The sequence below is a fragment of the Astyanax mexicanus genome, chromosome 18 (genome assembly GCF_023375975.1).
Source record: "Astyanax mexicanus isolate ESR-SI-001 chromosome 18, AstMex3_surface, whole genome shotgun sequence".
Classification (NCBI taxonomy): domain Eukaryota; kingdom Metazoa; phylum Chordata; class Actinopteri; order Characiformes; family Acestrorhamphidae; genus Astyanax; species Astyanax mexicanus.
The window spans coordinates 40,428,150-40,449,170 of NC_064425.1; the positions used below are offsets into that span (position 1 = coordinate 40,428,150).

Here is a 21,021-nt window from a genome sequence, read left to right on the forward strand (position 1 = left end):
ATAATAATTAGTTTCGATGTAAAGATTAGTGCCAGATTGTGCTTTATATTGTGTTGTGTTTAACCCCCCCCCCCCCAGTAGACAGCAGTATAGTAGTCTATTGTTAAATCCCACCGTTCTGCCTGGATAAAAAGCAATCTTTACTTTTATCAAGATTTAATAAATATGATTATGAGAGTTTTTCTATAGTATAAAGAATCAAATAAATTGCACCCCCCATAGTTTTCAAACTGCTGTTTTAGGAAATGTGTAGAGTAGGGGTGGGCGATATGGCTCTAAAATAATATCACGATATTTCAGGGTATTTTTGAGATAACAATATATTTGGCGATATAGGAAAACAGAAAAATAATTAATTAATTTCAGGAATATAGTGTAAGAGTATTACAGCATAATCATAATGTGGCAAAATAAATAATATAGCATACAATAATATAATGCAGCAAAAAATATTGCAGAATATTTATTGCATGCATATAAACTATAAACTAAAACAATTATACAATAAACACACCTAAAGCTTCACAGTAAATAATAGACTACTTTTAAGACAGAACAGCCCTATTATCACGATATGGATTTTTAATATCATGATATTTCTGTGTTATGATATATTGTATACGATATAATATTGCCCACCGCTAGTGTAGAGGCATGTCTGAGATATTTAAGAAATTTTACCGAGAGCTCCTTCATCACATGTTTCACATTCTCCAGGAAAACGTCGGATTTGAGCTTGACTTCATGTATGTTATCGAAGTCGTATATCAGAAACATCGGGTGCTCACAGCAGTGGCTGATCATCACGGCCAGCAGCACCGCCGCCTCCTCAAGCTGAAATACATTACATTACATTCATTACATTACATTACATTCATTACATTACATTCATTACATTACATTGCATTATATTCATTACATTACATTACATTACATTACATTACATTATATTCATTACATTACATTACATTACATTATATTCATTACATTACATTACATTACATTATATTCATTACATTACATTACATTACATTATATTCATTACATTACATTACATTACATTATATTTGGCAAACGCATTTGTCCAAAGCAACTTACAATAATGATATACATTTAGGAATAGAGGACATAGAAATTCAGGGTAAAAAAAAAAATAACATTTTTGCAGGGCCTAAAGGAGGCCAAAGGGAAATAGAAGTATAGAAGAATAAAAGAGGGGAAGAAGGAAATGAGGTTAGAAGTAGTTAGTTTGTTAGAGGTGTTATGAATGAGAGTAAGTGCTCTATAAAGAGCTCTGTCTTCAGGATTTTCTCAAAGATAAGTAACTAAAGATAACTAAAGACAAATACAGAAACACAGAAAAAAAAGCTAAAGCTAATTTAGCTCAGCTAACATTTCTATCCTAGCCCTGTACAACTCATATCTTTCAGCTGAAAAACAGACAGATTGTAAAGTGGTATTATTAGCTGGGTAGCTAAGCTGAAGAAATATCCCTACAACAAGTAAAAATATTTGTTAGTTTTCTGTGTAATTTCTCTGCTGGTGGAATGAACGCTAATGTGTTAGCTTGGTAGCTAGCTAGTTCTGTCCATTTCTGTAAACCAAATAAAAATGAATATAATTATCTATATAATTAATTATCTTTCAGCTGGAAAACAGACGGATTGTAAATTAGTAGTAAACTGATATCAAGTGTGATAAGTGATGCTGAATGCTTTATTTAAAAAAAAGCAGATATGTTATTTTTGGGGTCTCTCCTGGTGCAATGTGTGTGCTAATTTATTAGCTAGGTAGCTAAGCTGAGGAAATATCTCTACAACAAGCAAAAATATATATATTTTTTTTAGTTTTCTGTGTAATTTCTCTACTGGTGGAATGGACACTATTGTGTTAGCTTGGTAGCTAGGTAGTTTTGTCCATTTTTGTGGCCTAGATACAAAGAGAAGCAGAGAGATTTATATGAGTAGAGCACACAATGAACTTAAAAAAAGCAGATATGTTATTTTTGAGTTCTCTCCTGGTGGAATGTGTGCGGTAATGTATTAGCTAGGTAGCTAAGCTGAGGAAATATCTCTACAACAAACAAAAATATAAATATATTTTTAGTTTTCTGTGTAATTTCTCTATTGATGGAATGGGCACTAATGTGTTAGCTTGGTAGCTAGGTAGTTCTGTCTATTTTCGGGGCCTAGATACTTGAGTTAAAATACCGAGAACAAAGAGAAGAGAAGAAAATTTGCTCCACATTTTTTAATGAAAGAAGCACATACCATATCGGTTAGCACTGTGCTAACTGCATGCTACAGAATAGCTCATCACAGAACATTATTAAACTAAAATAAAAATGAATATAATTATTGTATAATCATATTATTTTATATTTTATTATATGATACTATATATTCAACCCCAAATTAGAAAAAGTTGTGACCGTATGATGATGATGATGCACTGTTGGCTATATCGTACTGTTTGTTCTATGTAGCATAATAGTTCCAGAGGAAAAAGCGTAAAGCACACTGATAAAAATACAAATGGAGTAAAAGAAGGGGTTTTTCATTCTTACTGAAGCTGACTGGCTGGTGTTGTCCGAGTCTTCTGAAGGGTCTGAAGGCACGCAGATGTCGTCAGCTCCTTTCCAGTTCGGGGCTGGCGCCCAGTCGCTCCTGAAGATGATGATGGTGCGTCCAGGCAGAGGAGGGATGTTGTACCTGCAGGAGATCTGAACAGCTTTCTCCAGAGCCTGACGATAACGCACCAGCAGCTCCGGAGTGTAATTCCTCACTCTATATATAAACAGAAAACACCGTCTTAGAGAGACACCAACCCTGTAGAGTATTTACACTATTTTAATTTTGATCTGTGATACATTGTGGCATCAAATATAAATATTTTTATTGATACATAGGCACTCTAAACTTTTTAAGAATCTCCCCCAGTTTGGCTTACTAAGGTTACTGATCCATGTGGTGGCACTAATCAAATAATTAGGGTTGACCTGCAGGGAAGAATATTATTAGTTCTGTGAAACTGACACCAATAAATTAACAATTTCTTGTATTTGACTATTACAGTATCATAGAATTTTTTCTTATGAAGTATCAAGTATCACAGAATCACAATATTACGATTTCATTGTTATCGTGGACAACCAGTGATGTCACTTAGGAACACGTTTCTTTAATCGGACCATTTTTTTCCCCAATTATTTACAATCCAGTAATCAGATTAAAGTGTGCATTACTTTTTTTCTGGCTCTTAAAGGGAATGGCAAGTGAAAAGTTGATTGGTTTATTTCATGTTATGCCCAAAACACACCCATGATAAATTAAGAGAATTAATACATGCCTGATACATGCCGTGTATCAAGCCTCACAAGGTGTACTTTTCCCATGGTTATGATAGCAAAGACACACTGACACATGCTAAATCAAGCTGCATACTGTGCAGTTGACGTCTTAAACTATAGATCCCTAACATAGGGCCCATAATGTGCAAAATATATAACAGTGACTGCTTCATTCCACCATCTGACTGCACTAATCGCTAACTATAAAATTTTGTATTGTACATATTTGTCATATTTGTCATGCGAAATATCAAGTACTGCAGAATCACGAGAGTGTGAAGTTTCTAGGGGGGCTTTTTAAGACTAATTGTACACACCTGGTAGCTGCACTGAACTTCTTCTGCTGCTTGAGCTTCATCTTGCACATGCCATAGATAACCGGAACCCCCAAAGTCTGCAGCAGCTTCTTCCGGCTGGCTGTGCTCCAGTCATTCCGCCGGTAGCGTCTGCACTTCGGAAGTTTCGTCACAATCTTCCGTAAAATGATGCACTTGCTGATCCCCTGCTGGGCAGGACCACTCACTGGAGAAGAACAATTATATACATTTACACCACGTCACTGCTGTCATGCACAAACTGTGTATCTCCATTTTTTCTGACTTTTGGACATAATTTTATCTGACAGCTGTTATTTACATTGGGTCCAGGAGGGTGTTCTAAATCTGTCCCACCAAGAAAAGAATACGTATTATTCACACTACAAGGCTCACTATCAATGAACGTGTATTTTCTGGTCTATTTTTATACATAAGGCGCACCAGTCTCTTACTACTATACTAGTAAGGAAAAGGGGTGTCGCCATGTTTTCCTATTAATTCAAAGAAGGACAGCTAAAGCTTAGCTAAATAAAAGCTAAGCTAAGTAAACAAAACAAAAGTAAAATGTAATTATTTTAATTGTAATGATTTTTCTCCTGAAAACTGTTTATTTGGGTGAGTAAAGGGCTTTCATTTCCTTACATTAAGCTTAGGATTAGCATTAGCGGCTAACCACTAGTGCTACAAAATGCCACCCAACAGCGCTAAACTGAGGTTTCCTAAGTGTTCTGTTAAGCCAGGGCAATATTAGCCTTTTTCAGCTTCAGCCAGTATGTTCTTATTTGATTTGGGTGGTATATAATAGTAACATGTGTGGGTTTTAGCCTGTCCAGTGCCGTTTCCTGGTCTAATTTCCACATCCCAGTTTGCCAGGTATGGAACACAATAGCTGCCAAATAGTGTGCTGCACCCATAGAAGCTAATTGTACACTTACCGAACTTGTTAAGCTCCATAATCACTTTATACGCAGACAGGAAGCGGAAAGGAAACTGCCTGCTCTGGATCACAGCATTCTGCAACAACAATGACCCTATTAGTTAAACAGGCACTTGTAAATACCTATATATACCTATATATATATATATATATATATATATATATACATAAATATATATACATATATATATATATACATATATATATATATATATATATATATATACATATATATATATATATATATATATATATATATATATATATATATATATATATATATATATATATATATATATATATTACAGTAAATATGGCAAAATTTTGGATATAAGATTGACAATTGTTAGATAACTGGGCACTGCACTGGTATGGGTTTAGAAAAGGTGTGTAAGAGTATTTCATTACTAAAAAAATGGGCATCTTACTACAGCTCTTGAAAAAATTAAGATACCACTTCAGTTTCTGAATCAGTTCCTCTGATTTTGTTATTTATAGGTTAATGTTTGAGTAAAATTAACATTATTGTTTTATTTTATAAACTATGGACAATATTTCTCCCGTATTTCAAATAAAAATATTGTAATTTAGAGCATGTATTTGCAGAAAATTAGAAATGGCTAAAAATAACAAAAAGACGCAGAGCTTTCAGACCTCAAATAATGCAAAGAAAACAAGTTCATATTCATAAAGTTTTAAGAGTTCAGAAAGTCAATATTTGGTGGAGTAACCCTGATTTTTAATCACTGTTTTCATGCATCTTGGCATGTTCGCCTCCACCAGTCTTACACACTGCTTTTGGAACTTCATGCCTATACTCCTGGTGCAAAAATTCAAACAGTTCAGTTTGGTTTGATGGCTTGTGATCATCCATCTTCCTCTTGGTTATATTCCAGAGGTTTCCAATTTGGCAAAATCAAAGAAACCCATCATTTTTAAGTGGTGTCTTATTTTTTTTCCAGAGCTGTATACATGGCAAAAAATGTGAATATATAAGTCAAAAAGACAATATAACTAAACCTGTGTTGTGCACAGGTAAAAAATGTGGCAATGGCCAGAAAACTGGAAATAAATTGGTATATATGGCTAAAAGGCTGATAGAGTCTTAGGGTATGTGCTGCGTATTAAATTTGTTTGTAAATCCTGTCTCTATTACATTTATCATTTGTAAACCATGTGAAAAAATAAAGTGAAAAAAAAATGAAATAATAAAATGAGAAGAAGCGTAGTGAAGAAGCGTAGCTCTTGGCTGGTCACCTTTGAGGTCAGTCGTTTCAGTATGCGTTCATGGTGCTGGTCGCTGATCCCTTGAGTGATCATGTTCCTCAGGTTCCTCAGCATGGCCATGAAGGGTAGAGAGTTATTGTCTGTAACATCCCAAAACATATATTTTTTTAGAAATGTATAGACACAATACATATTTGCATCTCATTTTGAAGCATTCTAAGCAGGGTTTGTACATGTATATTTACTCTTCAGTGGATCTTACACCCTGTGTATCTTACAGGCACGCTGCAATGCTCATTGATATCTTACACCCCGTGAAAAAGCCTTGTGGCTGCATTGTTTAAATAGAACAACGCTTATAAATATATCTACACTGATGGGCGTGGTGTCCCTGAACTGATTTAAACCCTGAAAACAACCCACACCCATATTGGCTACGCATTTGCGCCATGTGCGCCTCAACATGTGTACACCACCGTTCTTTACACAAACACATTACACACACTAGGGGTGTAACAGCAGAGAAAATTCACAGTTCGGTATACACCTTGGTATAAACACCACGATTCGGTAGGTTTTCAGAACGATTGATGGAAAAAATATCAGTGTTTGAGTTCTTTTTAAGAAGTATAAGCATTAGATTGTTAAAATTAAATTATATTAGTGTTGGCAATCACTTAAAAAAGAATTAAAATCATGATTCGAATATTAGTGCCCAACCCTGCGTTCACACTGGAAAGTGGCAGGCGACCATTAGTTTCCTATTGCAGCACAGCGACGATTGTGGACGTTTTCTGCTGTGTTCTCCAGCTTCCAGTCAGAGCTAAACTTCTCAGCGCAGGCTAAAAGTAGTGAGTTGCTAACAGCAACAGTGCTACAGCTACACTACCCGAGTTACGTTCATTGGTTCACAAAACATACACGTAGCGCTAAACCCCTGACGCACACTGTTCCCGTAAATTACCTGCTCACATTCACAGTGTGAATGAGCAAGACAGTTCCCTCTGCTAAGATGCGCAGAAGCAATGCGCTGTCAAAATAGCAATCCATCAAAGTCAGAGCACACCTGCCTAGAGAATGGCAAGTGTCAGTGAAAAATACATACATGGTCGTTCCGGACAGGAATAAAATCACAGAGGAAAAAAATTAAGAAACTAATCCCATCCAGATAGGGCTTTAGAGAGAGAGATAGGTTTAATTTAGACCTATGAGTTTCTCCCACACAGCCGCGTTGTTTCCCTCCAGACTGAGTTTGGTCTCCCAGGTGTCCGGCTGCTTCAGCTTCATACGCTGACCGGCTCGCTCGCTCTCCCACACACCACTTAAACCACTGCTCACAAACGCCCTCAGATCAGACGGGTACCTGCACAAAACAACACACACACACACAATAATTAGTGCCAACACAACACATGGACGATCAACTTTCCTTCACTTACTCTCCCTCATAATGGGTCACTCTATGGAAACTTCCCTAGCCTTAACAGACCTATTGTACCAGAAACAAAATAGAGGTTAAATTTATTTATGGAGGAATGTGGATAACTTTTATTTCACTCTTCTTTCCAGAATTTTGGAATTTTCTGGAGGATTTTTTTATTATTATTTTATTTATAATTTTTCCCATTTTCTTCCCAATTTAGCACAGCCAATTACCCAACCCACCCACTAGGACTCTCCCTATCACTAGTAATGCCCCAAACACACCAGGAGGGTGAAGACTAGCACATGCTTCCTCCAATACAGCGCTAACGCTCGGAAGAATAACACAGCGACTCGGTTCAGATACATCAGCTCACAGACGCCCTGTGCTGCAGACATCATCCTAGGAGTGATGTGGGGAGAGAGCGCCATCTACCCACCCGGAGGGAGCAGAGCCAATTGTGCTCCCTCTGAGCGCCGGCAGCTTGATGGCAAAGCTGCATGAGAGGGGGTTAGCTTTAGACCGTTGGACCACTCAGCCCCTTTGGAGGATTTTCAAGCATGAACCACCTTTTAAGGTCATGCCACAGAACCTCAATAGGATTCATGTCACGACTCTGACTAGGTCACATAGTATTTTTCAGTCCACAGAATATTTTCCTCAACAGCTTGGGGATCATCAAGAAGTTTTCTGGCAAAATTGAAACAAGCAGTTGTTTTCATCTTCTCAATGTTCCAGTCTCTTTCTTATGGTGGACTCATAAACCTTTTTTTTCTCCCTTAATAATAAAAACCTTCATTTAAAAAATGCATTTTGTGTTTGCTTGTGTCTTTGAGTATTATTTAAATTTGCTCAAAAATCTAAAACATTAAAATTATCCAAAACTTTGGAGATCTCCAGTGGGTTCGTATACAGGGGTTTTCCTTTTAAGCAACAACAGACTGATCTGTGACTCCTGAATCATCTGAGCTGAGTCTGAGTGCAGAATTACGCACCTCTTTCCCAGAATGCCCATCACAAACTCTGCAGGCTCTTTAATATGAAGGCGTTTTATCATCTTCTTCATGTTGAACTCGCTCTGCTTTTTATCCACTGCAGGACGCTCAGACATCTCCACCTGAAACACACCATCACACAAACAGGCAAATGAAGTGATTTACATACAGAGAGCAGAGATACAGGTAGACCGTCTCAGTGAGAGACGAGTGAAGCAGAGTAAAAACAGAAAAATCTACCATTTTCTTCATAACGTCAGACTCTACTTTCAGCATCTGTGCCCACTTCTCCCATTGCTCAGGGGTCGACTCCTGAAACAGACAGAAACACAAACTATAAAAAAAATATATATTTCTTTATGTTTTTATATAAGAATATATCATTATCCATGATATATTATCTGTACATTATTATTAAAAGTGTGTCATTATCAATAAGTGTGTATCAGTAGTGTGTTATTATCAGTAGTGTGTCATTATCAATAAGTGTGTCTTTATCAAAAAGTGCCATTATCAATGTCATTATCAGTGAAGCATCATTATCAATAGTGAGTCATTATTAGATTATCATTATCAGTAGTGAGTCATTATCAGTAGTGTGTCACTATCAAAAGTGAGTCAATCTCAGAAGTAAATTGTTATCAGTAGATCATCATTATCAGTAGATCATCATTATCAGTAGAGCATCATTATCAGTAGATCATCATTATCAGTAGAGCATCATTAAATCATCATTATCAGTAGAGCCTTATTTTCAGTAGAGTAATTATCAGTACATCATTATCAGTAGAGCATCATTATCAGTAGATCATCATTATCAGTAGATCATCATTATCAGTAGAGCATCATTATCAGTAGAGCATCATTATCAGTAGAGCATCATTATCAGTAGAGCATCATTATCAGTAGATCATCATTATCAGTAGAGCATCATTATCAGTAGAGCATCATTATCAGTAGATCATCATTATCAGTAGAGCATCATTATCAGTAGAGCATCATTATCAGTAGATCATCATTATCAGTAGATCATCATTATCAGTAGAGCATCATTATCAGTAGAGCATCATTATCAGTAGATCATCATTATCAGTAGAGCATCATTATCAGTAGAGCATCATTATCAGTAGATCATCATTATCAGTAGATCATCATTATCAGTAGAGCATCATTATCAGTAGATCATCATTATCAGTAGAGCATCATTAAATCATTATTATCAGTAGAGCCTTATTTTCAGTAGAGTAATTATCAGTACATCATTATCAGTAGTGTGTCATTATCAAAAGTAAGTCATTATCAGAAGTGAGTCATTATCAGTACAGCATCATCAATAGGGCATCATAATCAATAGTGAGTCATTATCAAGAGAGCATTATTATCAGAAGAGCGTTATTATCAGTAGTGAGTAATAATTACTACAGCATCATTATAAGTAGTGAGTCATTATCAGTAAAGTCTCATTTTCAGCAGAGTAATTATCAGTAGAGTAATTATCAGTAGAACATCATTATCAGTCATTATCAGTAGTAAGTCAATATCAGAAGAGTGTCATTATCAGTACAGTATCATTATTGGTAGATCATCCTTATCAGTAGTGATTAATTAACAGTAGATCATCATTATCAGTAGTGAGTCATTATCAGTAGTGCATCATTGTCAGTAGTGAGATTTACCTTGACTTCACGCTTCTTCTTGTTGTGTTTGCCGCGGAGTTTGCGGGTGTTGTACTTGGCCAGCTGATACTCGCTGAACTGCTTGAATTTGTCCACCAGGGCTTTTTTCAGGCATGCTGGGAGAGACGAGCTGAAACACTGACAGTGAACGAGGACACAATGAGCTACAGCTATAGTGATAAAAGTATAAGTTCTTTCATTTGTGGAGGAAACTATAGAGGAACCTTTTAATGTGCTTCACTGAACCTTTAAAATAAATATTTCTTCTAAAAATATTTTCTTAAAAGTTTCTAAAAGCACTGTGAGGGGTCCACCCATAGATATAAATAAAAGACCCCAAAGAGTTCTTCTCTTATACTTTTAACAGTTAAAACTTGCAGTAAGGTTTTAGGGGTTAAACATATAATAATAAATAAATTCAACTCAGTGTGTATGTAGTTACTGCTCTTGATGTTTTTTCACCTTTTATCCAGAGTTTGAGGGAGTTTTATCACTTGTGCTGAATAAAGGATTCTGTACCCAGGACCGATCTCGTCTGGGGGACGAGAGGAACTTTTTTTCTGAGCTGTGTTTTCTAAGTAAATAATTGCTGTTTGCTGTTGTTTTTCTATTTTACTCAGGTAAAAACAATCATACAGTGAGGAACAGCAGCAGGAGCTCCTCAGATAAAGCGCTGTTCTGATTTCTCTCCAGGTAGGACAGAGCGTGACGACCATTTGACGCCACAGAGCTGAGCTATCATTACTTCAGTGTGTTAGCTTTTTATGCTAACTTGCTAGCATTCTTTGGTTATTACAGAGCAACACATTTTAGCTATTAATGTTAATATGAATTAGAGTAGCTAATAATCTCCTGAAAATAACCTCTTGCATATGTGAATGTCTATTATAAGTTGGTTTCTATTTTTTATAATTTTATGTATTTTTATCTGTTGCTGACTGATGTTTATTTCAGGGAGCTTTGAAATATATAGCAGTTATTCATTCATTCATTTATTCATTTGCTCCATAGCTAAAATTGTATTGAATTGTACAGTTTCAAATACTTTGAAGATGAATGTGATTAAATGTGTTTAAGTAATCAGAGCTTGGAATTAATTTGATATATTTTTAATCACCTTATAAAACTATTAAAAACATTAAAATCCAGAAAAACAGAAAAAAATAATCAAATGTATTTCATAGGAATTCATATCCTACATTAGCAATGTTGGATAATGCCAGTAGGATTGTTGGAGGAGCCTGATTATGTAGATTTAACTCCCTAACAAATCCCCCAGCTTACCGTGCTGAATAGTCTGGTCACTTCCAGCCAATCAGAGGGCAGCTGCACCGCTGCACAGAAGTACCTCCTCAGGTGGGGTTTAGACTCTGGCAGGTAGGCCGCCAGGGCCAGCAGGAAGTTGGTGGTGATGCGGATGTTGAGCTCCTGCCTGGTGTAGACGGCCACCTGACGGAGGAGGAGGAGAAACAGCAGCACACAGATGAGACACTGCACGCTAGATTACACTGAAGCCCTGAACTGTGTATATAAATAAATGTTCAATTATACAATGTAATTTTACACTATAGAGACTAACAAAAGTATTCATTACATGTTGTCACCTTACAACCACAAACGCAAATGTATTATATTGAGATTTTTTCATTGATGGGCCAACACAAAGTAGCACATGCTGGTTTATACCCCTCTAGCCCACACCTGGCATTAGGCATGGTGCCAATAGGTTCTATTATCAGTACTCCTTATCTATAGGGCTGGAATAGCTGTGTGAGTCTGTGTTAGCAATGGGTGCAAATTAAAGTTTTATTTATTAAAAGGGATGTCCACAAATATTTAGACAGTTAGTGTATACAGTATAGTATGTTACCTTAAGGATGAACTCAGGGTCTCTGCGGGTGATCTCTGTGCCGAGGTCTTTTATCCGTGTCCAAACATTTTTCTTGCTGTCCCAGTCGTTCTGGTTCGGAGCACTGCTTTTATTCACCAGGGAGCAGCACACCACATTCAGCAGAATATACTGACAAAACACACACACACACACACACACGCACACACATTTTAAAATGCAAGTCTAGTTTTGCTGTGTAGATTTGTCAATGGCATTTCAACATTGGGGAATTTGGGACCAAAACATATCGCTAACACAGCAATGGCAATGTTTAACACTGGTAACCAGTGCCATAGCAAGGCCAGTAACTAGCGTGCTATCAGTGCAGTAACCATACTGGACGAGACTAGTGCTGCAGTAGTAATGTGAGATGAGGCCAGTAGCCGGTGCGCTAACAATGTGGTTGTTAGGTTGAGCCAACATGCTATTGCCACAGAGGCTTTGGCACACCTTGTCCCTTTTCACACTGTTGGATGAGCCTGGTGGTCATCAACGCACCATTACTGATGTTGGATGAGCTTGGTTGCCAGCATAGAAGCAATATTGGACAAGCCCGGTAGTTGATGCACTAGCACTGCAGTAGTGATGTAGGATGGTCATCAGCCGGTGTTTTGAGGCAGAGAGTCTTTGGCACAACTTGTCCCTGTTCACAACGTTGGATGAGCCCTGAGGTTGTCAATGCAAACTCATTTTTAGTGAAGTTGCATAAGCTTGGTTGCCAGCATTGCTAATTAACTTCTAGTAATGTTGAATGAGTAGGCTCACCATCATTGCTAACGAATTGTTAGCGATATTGGATGAGCCTTGCTGCCGGTGTGCCTGCGCTGTAGTAGTAATGTGGGATAAAGCCAATATTCAAAAATCACTGTTTGGCAAAATAGTGATCCATTACCCAAAAATATCTAGCCAATAGCTGCCATGAAGTAAAAAAAAAAAACTGACCAACGATAAAGGGCTAAATGAGTTCTAAAATCACTGTGTTACCTTCTTTTCCTTTAGTAACTCTACAGTACGGTCTGAGTCAGTGCTGGACACAGTGAACACCTCCCCAACATCCACTGTCTGCTTCTCCTCTTCATCACTCAGTCTCAGATCCAGCACAGGCAACTCTGTGTGCCCAGAGTCCATCTCTACCAGGTCCTCATTCTCTAAATCCTGTTCACACAAACAAACAAACAAACAAACAAACAGTTATAGCGGAGCCTGGTCAATAAAAAGACCTAAATATGTAAAGGTGGTAGAGAATATTCTAGCACATTAGAAGATGGTGGAGGATATTCTACAGAATTGTGAGTTGGTGGGGGGTATTCTAGAGCATTAGAAGGTGGCGGAGGATATTCTAGAGCATTAGAAGGTAGTGGAGGACATTCTAGAGAATTAGAAAGTGGTATAAAATACTCTAGAGCATTAGAAGGTGGTAGAGAATATTCTAAAGCATTAGAAGGTGGTGGAGGATATTCTAGAGCATTAGAAAATGGTGGAGGATATTCTAGAGCATTAGAAAATGGTGGAGGATATTCTAGAGCATTAGAAAGTGGTATAAAATACTCTAGAGCATTAGAAGATGGTGGAGGATATTCTAGAGCATTAGAAAATGGTGGAGGATATTCTAGAGCATTAGAAAGTGGTATAAAATACTCTAGAGCATTAGAAGATGGTGGAGGATATTCTAGAGCATTAGAAGGTGGTAGATAATATCCTAAAGCATTAGAAAGTGGTATAAAATACTCTAGAGCATTAGAAGATGGTGGAGGATATTCTAGAGCATTAGAAAGTGGTATAAAATACTCTAGAGCATTAGAAGATGGTGGAGGATATTCTAGAGCATTAGAAAGTGGTATAAAATACTCTAGAGCATTAGAAGGTGGTAGAGAATATTCTAAAGCATTAGAAGGTGATGAAGGATATTCTAGAGCATGAGAAGGTGGTGAGGTACATTATAGAGATGTTTCTTTTGGTGGAGTATATTCTAGAGAATTAGGAGTAGGTGGAGGATATTCTAGAGAATTAGGAGTAGGTGGAGGATATTCTGGAGCATTAGGAGTTGGTGAAGTACATTACAGAGCTATTTGTGTTGTTTCAGAATGTTCTAGAACAGTGTGAGTGGAGGAGAGATGTGCACAGGGCTGGTACCTCGTTCAGCTCCTCGATTTGTGATGTGGTGTAATCGTTGGAGCTCAGACTTTCCAGCTCGATTTTCCTCTTTTTTAAAGCCACACTCAGCTGCTCTGGCTGAGGAGGATCAGCTACAGCAGCAGAGAGAGATGTGCTGTGGAGCAGAGGGAGGGTGGAGGGAGGAGAGCAGAGAGAGGAGGACAGGGGATCCCGCTTCAGCTGGGTGTTCTTAGTGCTGAGCAGAGAGGAGGAGGAGAACACAGTGGAGGACAGGAGATGAGAGGAGGAGGAGATGGAGGAGGAGAGAAGAGGATGAGTGGTGGAGGTGGAGGAGAGCCAGGAGGGCTGCAGAGCAGAACAGGAGGAGATGGAGGGGGAAGGAGTCGCCCAGGATGGAGTTAAAGCAGAAGCGTGGGGCAGAAGTGAAGAGGCCTGGGCCAGGATCCTGTTCTCCATACCTACGGTATGAAAACATGTTTTTTTTTTAAATATATTAAAAATATCAAAAATATATATTTGTACATAGACTTCCATTCAAAGATATGATGAATAAAATGAGACAGCTGCAACATATACTGTATGACAAAAATGCAGAGGGTCCAACATCATAATTACAATATTACCACATTATCACTTCAGACAAATCAAAAAAAGTTCTGTAGTGTTTCTCCTAATTATACTACATTGAATGTGAAAAATAATGAAGTACAAGAAAATTGAAGTAAATGGAAAACCTTTCATCTCCATTTCTGACAAAATGTATATTTGGCAGTTGATTTGCATATTGTATCAGAATTTGATGATGAATGAACGAATAGAATAATTTATAGAAGTGGCTCAGTATATTAAGGGGCCTCAATATGGGGGATCCTAGGGCAGGGGTGTCCAAACTACGGCCCGCGGGCCATTTGCGGCCCGTTTCCTTTTTTGGAGCGGCCCGCGAGGAATTTTAGAAATAGAATGAAAGTTGGCCCGCTGTTAAGCAGGTTTTTATAATGTGAGATTCAACACATTCAAATGCGGAGAGGGTGCGCATTTCTAGTGCAGAAAAATGGGCCAAAGAGTCTAAAAGCGGAGAGGGTGCGCATTTCTAGCGCAGAAAAACGGGGCAAAAGAGTCTAAAAGCGGCGAGAGTGCGCATTTCTAGCGCAGAAAAACGGGGCAAAAGAGTCTAAAAGCGGAGAGGGTACGCATTTCTAGCGCAGAAAAATGGGCCAAAGAGTCTAAAAGCGGAGTGGGTGCGCATTTCTAGCGCAGAAAAACGGGGCAAAAGAGTCTAAAAGCGGAGAGAGTGCGCATTTCTAGCCCAGAAAAACGGGGCAAAGAGTCTAAAAGTTGCCGTAAGTAAGAAGTTTAATATTAAGAGACATCATGAAATTAAACATCAATTTGAAAAATCTTAGTTTTTAATCTTAATCTTAGTCCTTATGCTGCTTCTCCATCAGCAGCCAGAGTCTGAGAGAGTAGAATTAGTCATGCTCTCTTTGGGTGGGCAGGTGGTTATTGACTTTCACTGAAAAATAGGATGTTTTTGAGCAACAGCAAGAATTGATGTATATTTGTGCATATTTTAAGTTATTACCTTTTTGTAACAGCAGATTTGGGCCGCTGTTGCAAAAACCAAAGCCCTCTGGATTGACCTTGGGGTCGGAGTGGATCAGCGGATTGACCTTGGGGTCGGAGGGGATCAGGGTCGCCGCCTCCATTTCGGCGAACACTGGAGATAACCAGTCACTGTCCTTTCTGCTGTTGCTCTTTTAAAGATGATCTTTAGATTAAACCTGTAGATCAGAGAAAAATGGTGAAGAAAATTTACACATTTGATGTGAGAATAAAGTTAGAATACTAAACAGGTTGCCAGGAATGCTCTTCCACTCCTCCATGATGACATCATAGAGCTGGTGGAAGAGACCTTACTCTCCTACACCTTCCATTTGAGGATGCCCCACAGGTGTCCAATAGGGTTTATGTCTGGAGATATACTTGGCCCATCCAGCTTCTTTACCCTTAGTTTCATTAGCAAGGTAGTTGTCAGATTGAAGGTGTGTTTGGGGTCATTGTCACCTCTTCAAGCTCTGCAGAAATGCTGGCAGCACTCAGGAGTCTATTTTATGAACGTAACCTCTGTATATTACACTGAACACGTGGATTAAACTTCTTTGATCAACCCTGGGGAGGCCTGTTCTGAGTGGAACCTAACATAACCTAACATGTTAAACTGCTGTAGTGTCTTGGCCATTGTGTTACAGCTCCCTTTTATGGTGTCACCATTCTTTGAATACCCTTGGCCATCTTTATGTGGAGCAACAATTCTTTTTTTCAGATCCTCAGTTCTTTGCAATGAGGTGCCTTCTTGAACTTCCAGTGACCAGTATTTCTAAGTTTTCACTGACATTGGAACTGGCACTGTTCTGGTTCGCAAACCTTATTTTGAACTGGTTTGCTGTGTTTACACCAGAACCAGAAGCATTTGTTTGCAGCGGGAACCAAAGTATACTAGGTTCTTTAGCACGAACCGCAGTGACAGCTGTTTGTACAGGAGCACAGCCGCTGTGCAATGCCCTCTGTTGATGACATATAATGTTATGTTTTGACAGTTCCACTAAAACTGGTGGAAACGCAGCCTGGTTCACTAAAAAGCACCACAGTTCTTAGTAGCCCGAATGGAACTGGTTCAAGAACCAGAGTTCTTTTGGTGGAAACGCTTTATAAGAGGTGTACTCATTTTTGTTGACTCTGCTCTCATATTTAATTCTCTGAATGTCTATCATTTTTCTGCATATCCCAACACTTTATGTATGTCTCTTTGTCTTTACAATTCTCAATAAACTTACTTCTTTTAACAATGCTTTATATATAGTGGCTCAACTTGTGAAATTTCCATTACAGCTCTGTGTCTAATTTCCATCACAAAGGTCTGCAAATATTATTGAGTATATATATATATATATTATATATATATATATATATATATATATATATATATATATATATATATATATATATATATACATATATTATACTAATATAATAATAATATATGTATATATATGGTATGAAAAGTGGATAATATAATTATCGACTGCTCCATAGGCCTGAATGTGGGTGTACCCAAACTTTTGACAGGTCGTGTTTGCTCTGTGAGCTCTATATGAAAGAAAGGTGTGTCCTGTGAAGATTCCTGGCCTGAGAACAACAAACTGAGTGGATTAACACAGGCAGGGTGGAGCAAAGGTCTCTGAACATTATTGCTCAACCCACTGTTTACTTACCAAGCAATACATTAGAACTATCTTAACAAACCGCCTGATGAACAGATTCAATCAGTTTACCACCCCCACCCCACACCCCACCCACATCCAGCCTACACACGACTGAACACATGATATATTGTACTTCATAATATAGCACTGTGTCAGCACTGTTTAATTTTATATTATATTTAATAATACAGTAAATATTCTAGAGCTTCATATGACAATATATATTTTGCATTATTTTACTATTTTCATATGGAAAACACATGGAATTATTTTCATAAAAAAATTAAATAAACCAGAATATGTTTCATATTATAGATTCTTTAAAGTAGCACCTCGTGCTTCTCAGTCAGTTTTATGAGGTAGAGTCACCTGGAATTCAGGCTTTCAGTTAACAGCTGTGCTGAACTCATCAAGAGGTAATTATCTGAGTTTCTTGCCTGTTAACATGTTTGAGAGCATCAGTTGTAAAGTAGTGAAGAGGTAGAGTTACAGGTATACAGTGAGTAGTGAATATTTGAGTAATGTTCTAATCCATATTATGAGACGCAAGAACTACTCAACTAAATAAAGAAAAAAATACTTTAAGACATGAAGGTCAGTCAATCTAAAACATTTTAAAAACCTTGAAAGTATCCTCAAGTTCAGTCGCAAAGTTTTTCCAACAAAAGCTGTTATGATGAAACTGGCTCTCATCAAGAACACCCCAGGAAAGGAAAAGCAAGAGTTTCCTCTGTTGCATAGGATAAGTTCTTTAGAGTTACCAGTCTTAACCCCAGAATAGAGCACCTAAATGACTTTTTATGTGTTCCTTTATAATCTGGATGATTTAAGTATTCATTTACAATGTTTCACTGGTAATGTTTCTAAGGAAATATGCTAATTTGACCCATTTTTCACTATTGTCCATTGGCAAAGGCAGAAATAAGGTTCCAAATATGGCGATACAAAACCAAACACAAATTATATGACTAAAACATGAGAACAAAGCTAATCCTACTATTAAGAGTATAATCTCTGTGCCCTAAAATAGTGAAAAGTTCCAGTCAATTTTCCAGCCAGGTCAGCTTTCCTAACATCACACAATTACTCATGCACTATTTGCACGAACGAATGCATTCAGTTGCTCACACTGACCTGCCAAATGTCATGAGTCATGCAAGGGTCTCTTGCACGGAATGTGCACCCAATGCACTGATTTGTCCACTGTGGGTGGTAACTAATGCCGTCTATTGTATAATCCCGGAACACACGTAACAGTGTGGATCTGAGAACATTAAAGGGGACATATGGAAAACTCACTTTTTGCATGCGTTTGTATTTCTACTTGGGTCTTGACTTCCCCTATAAACACTCAAAGCACCAAAAAAAAATCTGTTTTCTGTGCTTCTATGAGCCGTTTGGATGGTTAGTTTCCTAAATGTGATGTCACAATAAGGAAACATGCACAGAACCACCATGGCATCATCCTTCACCAGAGCCCCATCCACTAAATCAGTTGAGGATCCACCATTTCTTTTTGCTGGCTGAGAACCTCAAAAAATACACAGTAGGATTAGGGATCTGTACCTACTGTGTGTGGTGAATCGGCAGATGAAAGAGATTTAAATACTTTCAGAAAATTTGTTTTGCAGCTAAGCATTAACTAGCATGTTTGTGTTTTGGTCAGCAACAGCTTATCTGCATGAAAGTGACAGAGCCCTTATTCTGAAAGGGAATAGAGCTGGTCAGATGCATCCTACTCTTTATGTGAGAGTGATTTTGTGCAAAGAACTTCATGAACATATTTTGTTTAGCCCATATACCTATTCTAACTTTATCTTCAGAAACAGAACTTCTCATCAATCTGCACTATTTGACCTCATTCCAACTCCCATAATTTACGTGGCCTTGCTATGAGCATGCAGTGTTTAATTAATCTCACTTCCAGTACTAGTCAATAGTTTGGACACACATTGTCATTAATACTTTTGTCTTTATTTGTATTATATACAACATTGTAGATTAATGTTGTATATACACATCAGCAATTATATTATCAATTTATCGTACAATAAAAAAGGTCATAACCTAAATAATATTTGATAATATTGATAGTCTATTACGTTTATTTGTATGTTTAGAAAAATGATGATGAGGTGTACAAAAAATGATGTATTTCCCAGACATTAATTAATTGCAGCGTTGTTGTCTTTAAAAGGGTATAATTGCTTTGTTATTTTATTCTATAATCAATATATTAGTGGAATTTGAATGGTCTTAAAATGGTCTATCGCAATAATTTCTGGGACGATATATCGTCCACAAAAGATTTTATTGTAACAGGTCTAAACCTGAGTCTAAACTCCTATAAGACAGTTGGAGATCCACCCTAGGTTCTACTTTATGAAGAGAATTATCCAAGAGTGGGCAAAGTTGGCATCAAAGCAAAAAGCAGTAAATTAACTGAACTATACTGGCCTATAGTTGGCCATACTATATACTGAAGAGTAACTGTTTATTATACCTTGGGTGTATTGACAAATATCTTTCAGTTATGATTACTTAACTTAGTATCTATAATTACATAATCATTGTGTGAAACCTTGTATTTTATATGCATTAACCAATACTCACATTGTATTTGATCATTTTTATTACTCACAGTGTATTTTACACGCATTTATATAGAAGATTAACCAATAATCACAATATATTCTTTACATATATAGTAAAACATTGTTTGATCAGGCATGTGACTAACACAGACTTTATTATGACAAATTAACCCACATGATACATAAGGCATTTACTAACACATAGGATTTATTGTATGGCGGACTAACCACGCGTTACTAACACATTAACATATAACATATGAAATCTATTGTGTGACTTGCGTAGCTCATGCTTGAAGCATTTCGTTCCCTGCATGACCCTAACTAACGGCCATCAATCATCGGCTGGTACACTCTGTGATTTCGACTGGTACGCTCGGTACGGGGCTAAATTGCTACAGAAGAGGCTCTTAGATCAAAGCGGCCTTTTGGTGAGTGAGTGCCTCCCTAAAAACCGCTGCTTCAAAGCGGGGGGTGATGCACACTCACACAGATAATGCCACGTTGTTCCATTCTGGAAGAACACAGTCAAGGTCAGACACTAGTGGTCCGGTCAGACACGTGAAACTTGAGTACTAACACGTGAAATTATGCATATTAACATGAGCTAATCGTTAGCAACGCCTCATCAGAAGGTTTCACGTCATTTGGGGTATAAAACATGGAGTCAGATCAGAGGGGGTCAGAACTTATACTGGGACGGCTGTTAGACGGTCTTTCATGTGTGGGTTCTCCTGAATATTCAGTACTTTGTAATAAATACTTGGTTTGCTTTCAACTTCACTCCACCTGTCTGCGACTCTCTATCAAACGAACACGTAGGGGAGTTGTACCCCGGATGAGGGGTGGGTGTAAACCCACCTTTCATTTCTTTTCTACAACAATACCCAGTAACTGAAAGTGATGGTATTGAAATACTGGTGTCAGTCATTCACAGCTACAGCTAGAGCTCTGAGCTTATATCATTATAATCATGTATAAGATTAATGTAATAAACAGCTGAATACCGTACGTGGCCTACCTGAGTGTGTTAGCGGTGCTGTCAGGCACTGGATCCGGTTCTGATCCCAGTTTCCAGTCCGGACTGATCAGTGATCACTGGTTTATAGGAGAATCCCTGCTTCCTGAATAACAACTTTTACCAGCTGAGCTGAGTCAATACCGTAATTACTACAATATGAGCGCAAATGGGCCAGTGTTCTGTCAAGTTCTGTTACCCATCTAAGTGTGCTAC

At 37.7% G+C, this 21,021-nt stretch overlaps 1 protein-coding gene across 1 annotated transcript in view; it reads right to left on the bottom strand.

The window, feature by feature from the left end:
* Positions 1–20,936, bottom strand: part of tep1 (telomerase-associated protein 1) — a 64,565-nt gene extending 43,629 nt beyond the window's left edge. The window contains exons 1-15 of the mRNA XM_049466844.1: positions 20,809–20,936; positions 15,513–15,711; positions 13,949–14,388; positions 12,800–12,970; positions 11,795–11,944; positions 11,209–11,373; positions 9,925–10,062; positions 8,489–8,560; positions 8,249–8,370; positions 7,036–7,193; positions 5,861–5,970; positions 4,602–4,680; positions 3,667–3,871; positions 2,567–2,786; positions 682–834 (exon numbers count right to left, since the gene is read on the bottom strand). Of these exons, the coding sequence (XP_049322801.1) occupies positions 682–834; positions 2,567–2,786; positions 3,667–3,871; positions 4,602–4,680; positions 5,861–5,970; positions 7,036–7,193; positions 8,249–8,370; positions 8,489–8,560; positions 9,925–10,062; positions 11,209–11,373; positions 11,795–11,944; positions 12,800–12,970; positions 13,949–14,388; positions 15,513–15,636 (2,307 nt within the window). The 5' untranslated portion in view covers positions 15,637–15,711; positions 20,809–20,936. The remainder of the gene's footprint in view (positions 1–681; positions 835–2,566; positions 2,787–3,666; positions 3,872–4,601; positions 4,681–5,860; positions 5,971–7,035; positions 7,194–8,248; positions 8,371–8,488; positions 8,561–9,924; positions 10,063–11,208; positions 11,374–11,794; positions 11,945–12,799; positions 12,971–13,948; positions 14,389–15,512; positions 15,712–20,808) is intronic.
* Positions 20,937–21,021: the final 85 nt, after the last annotated feature.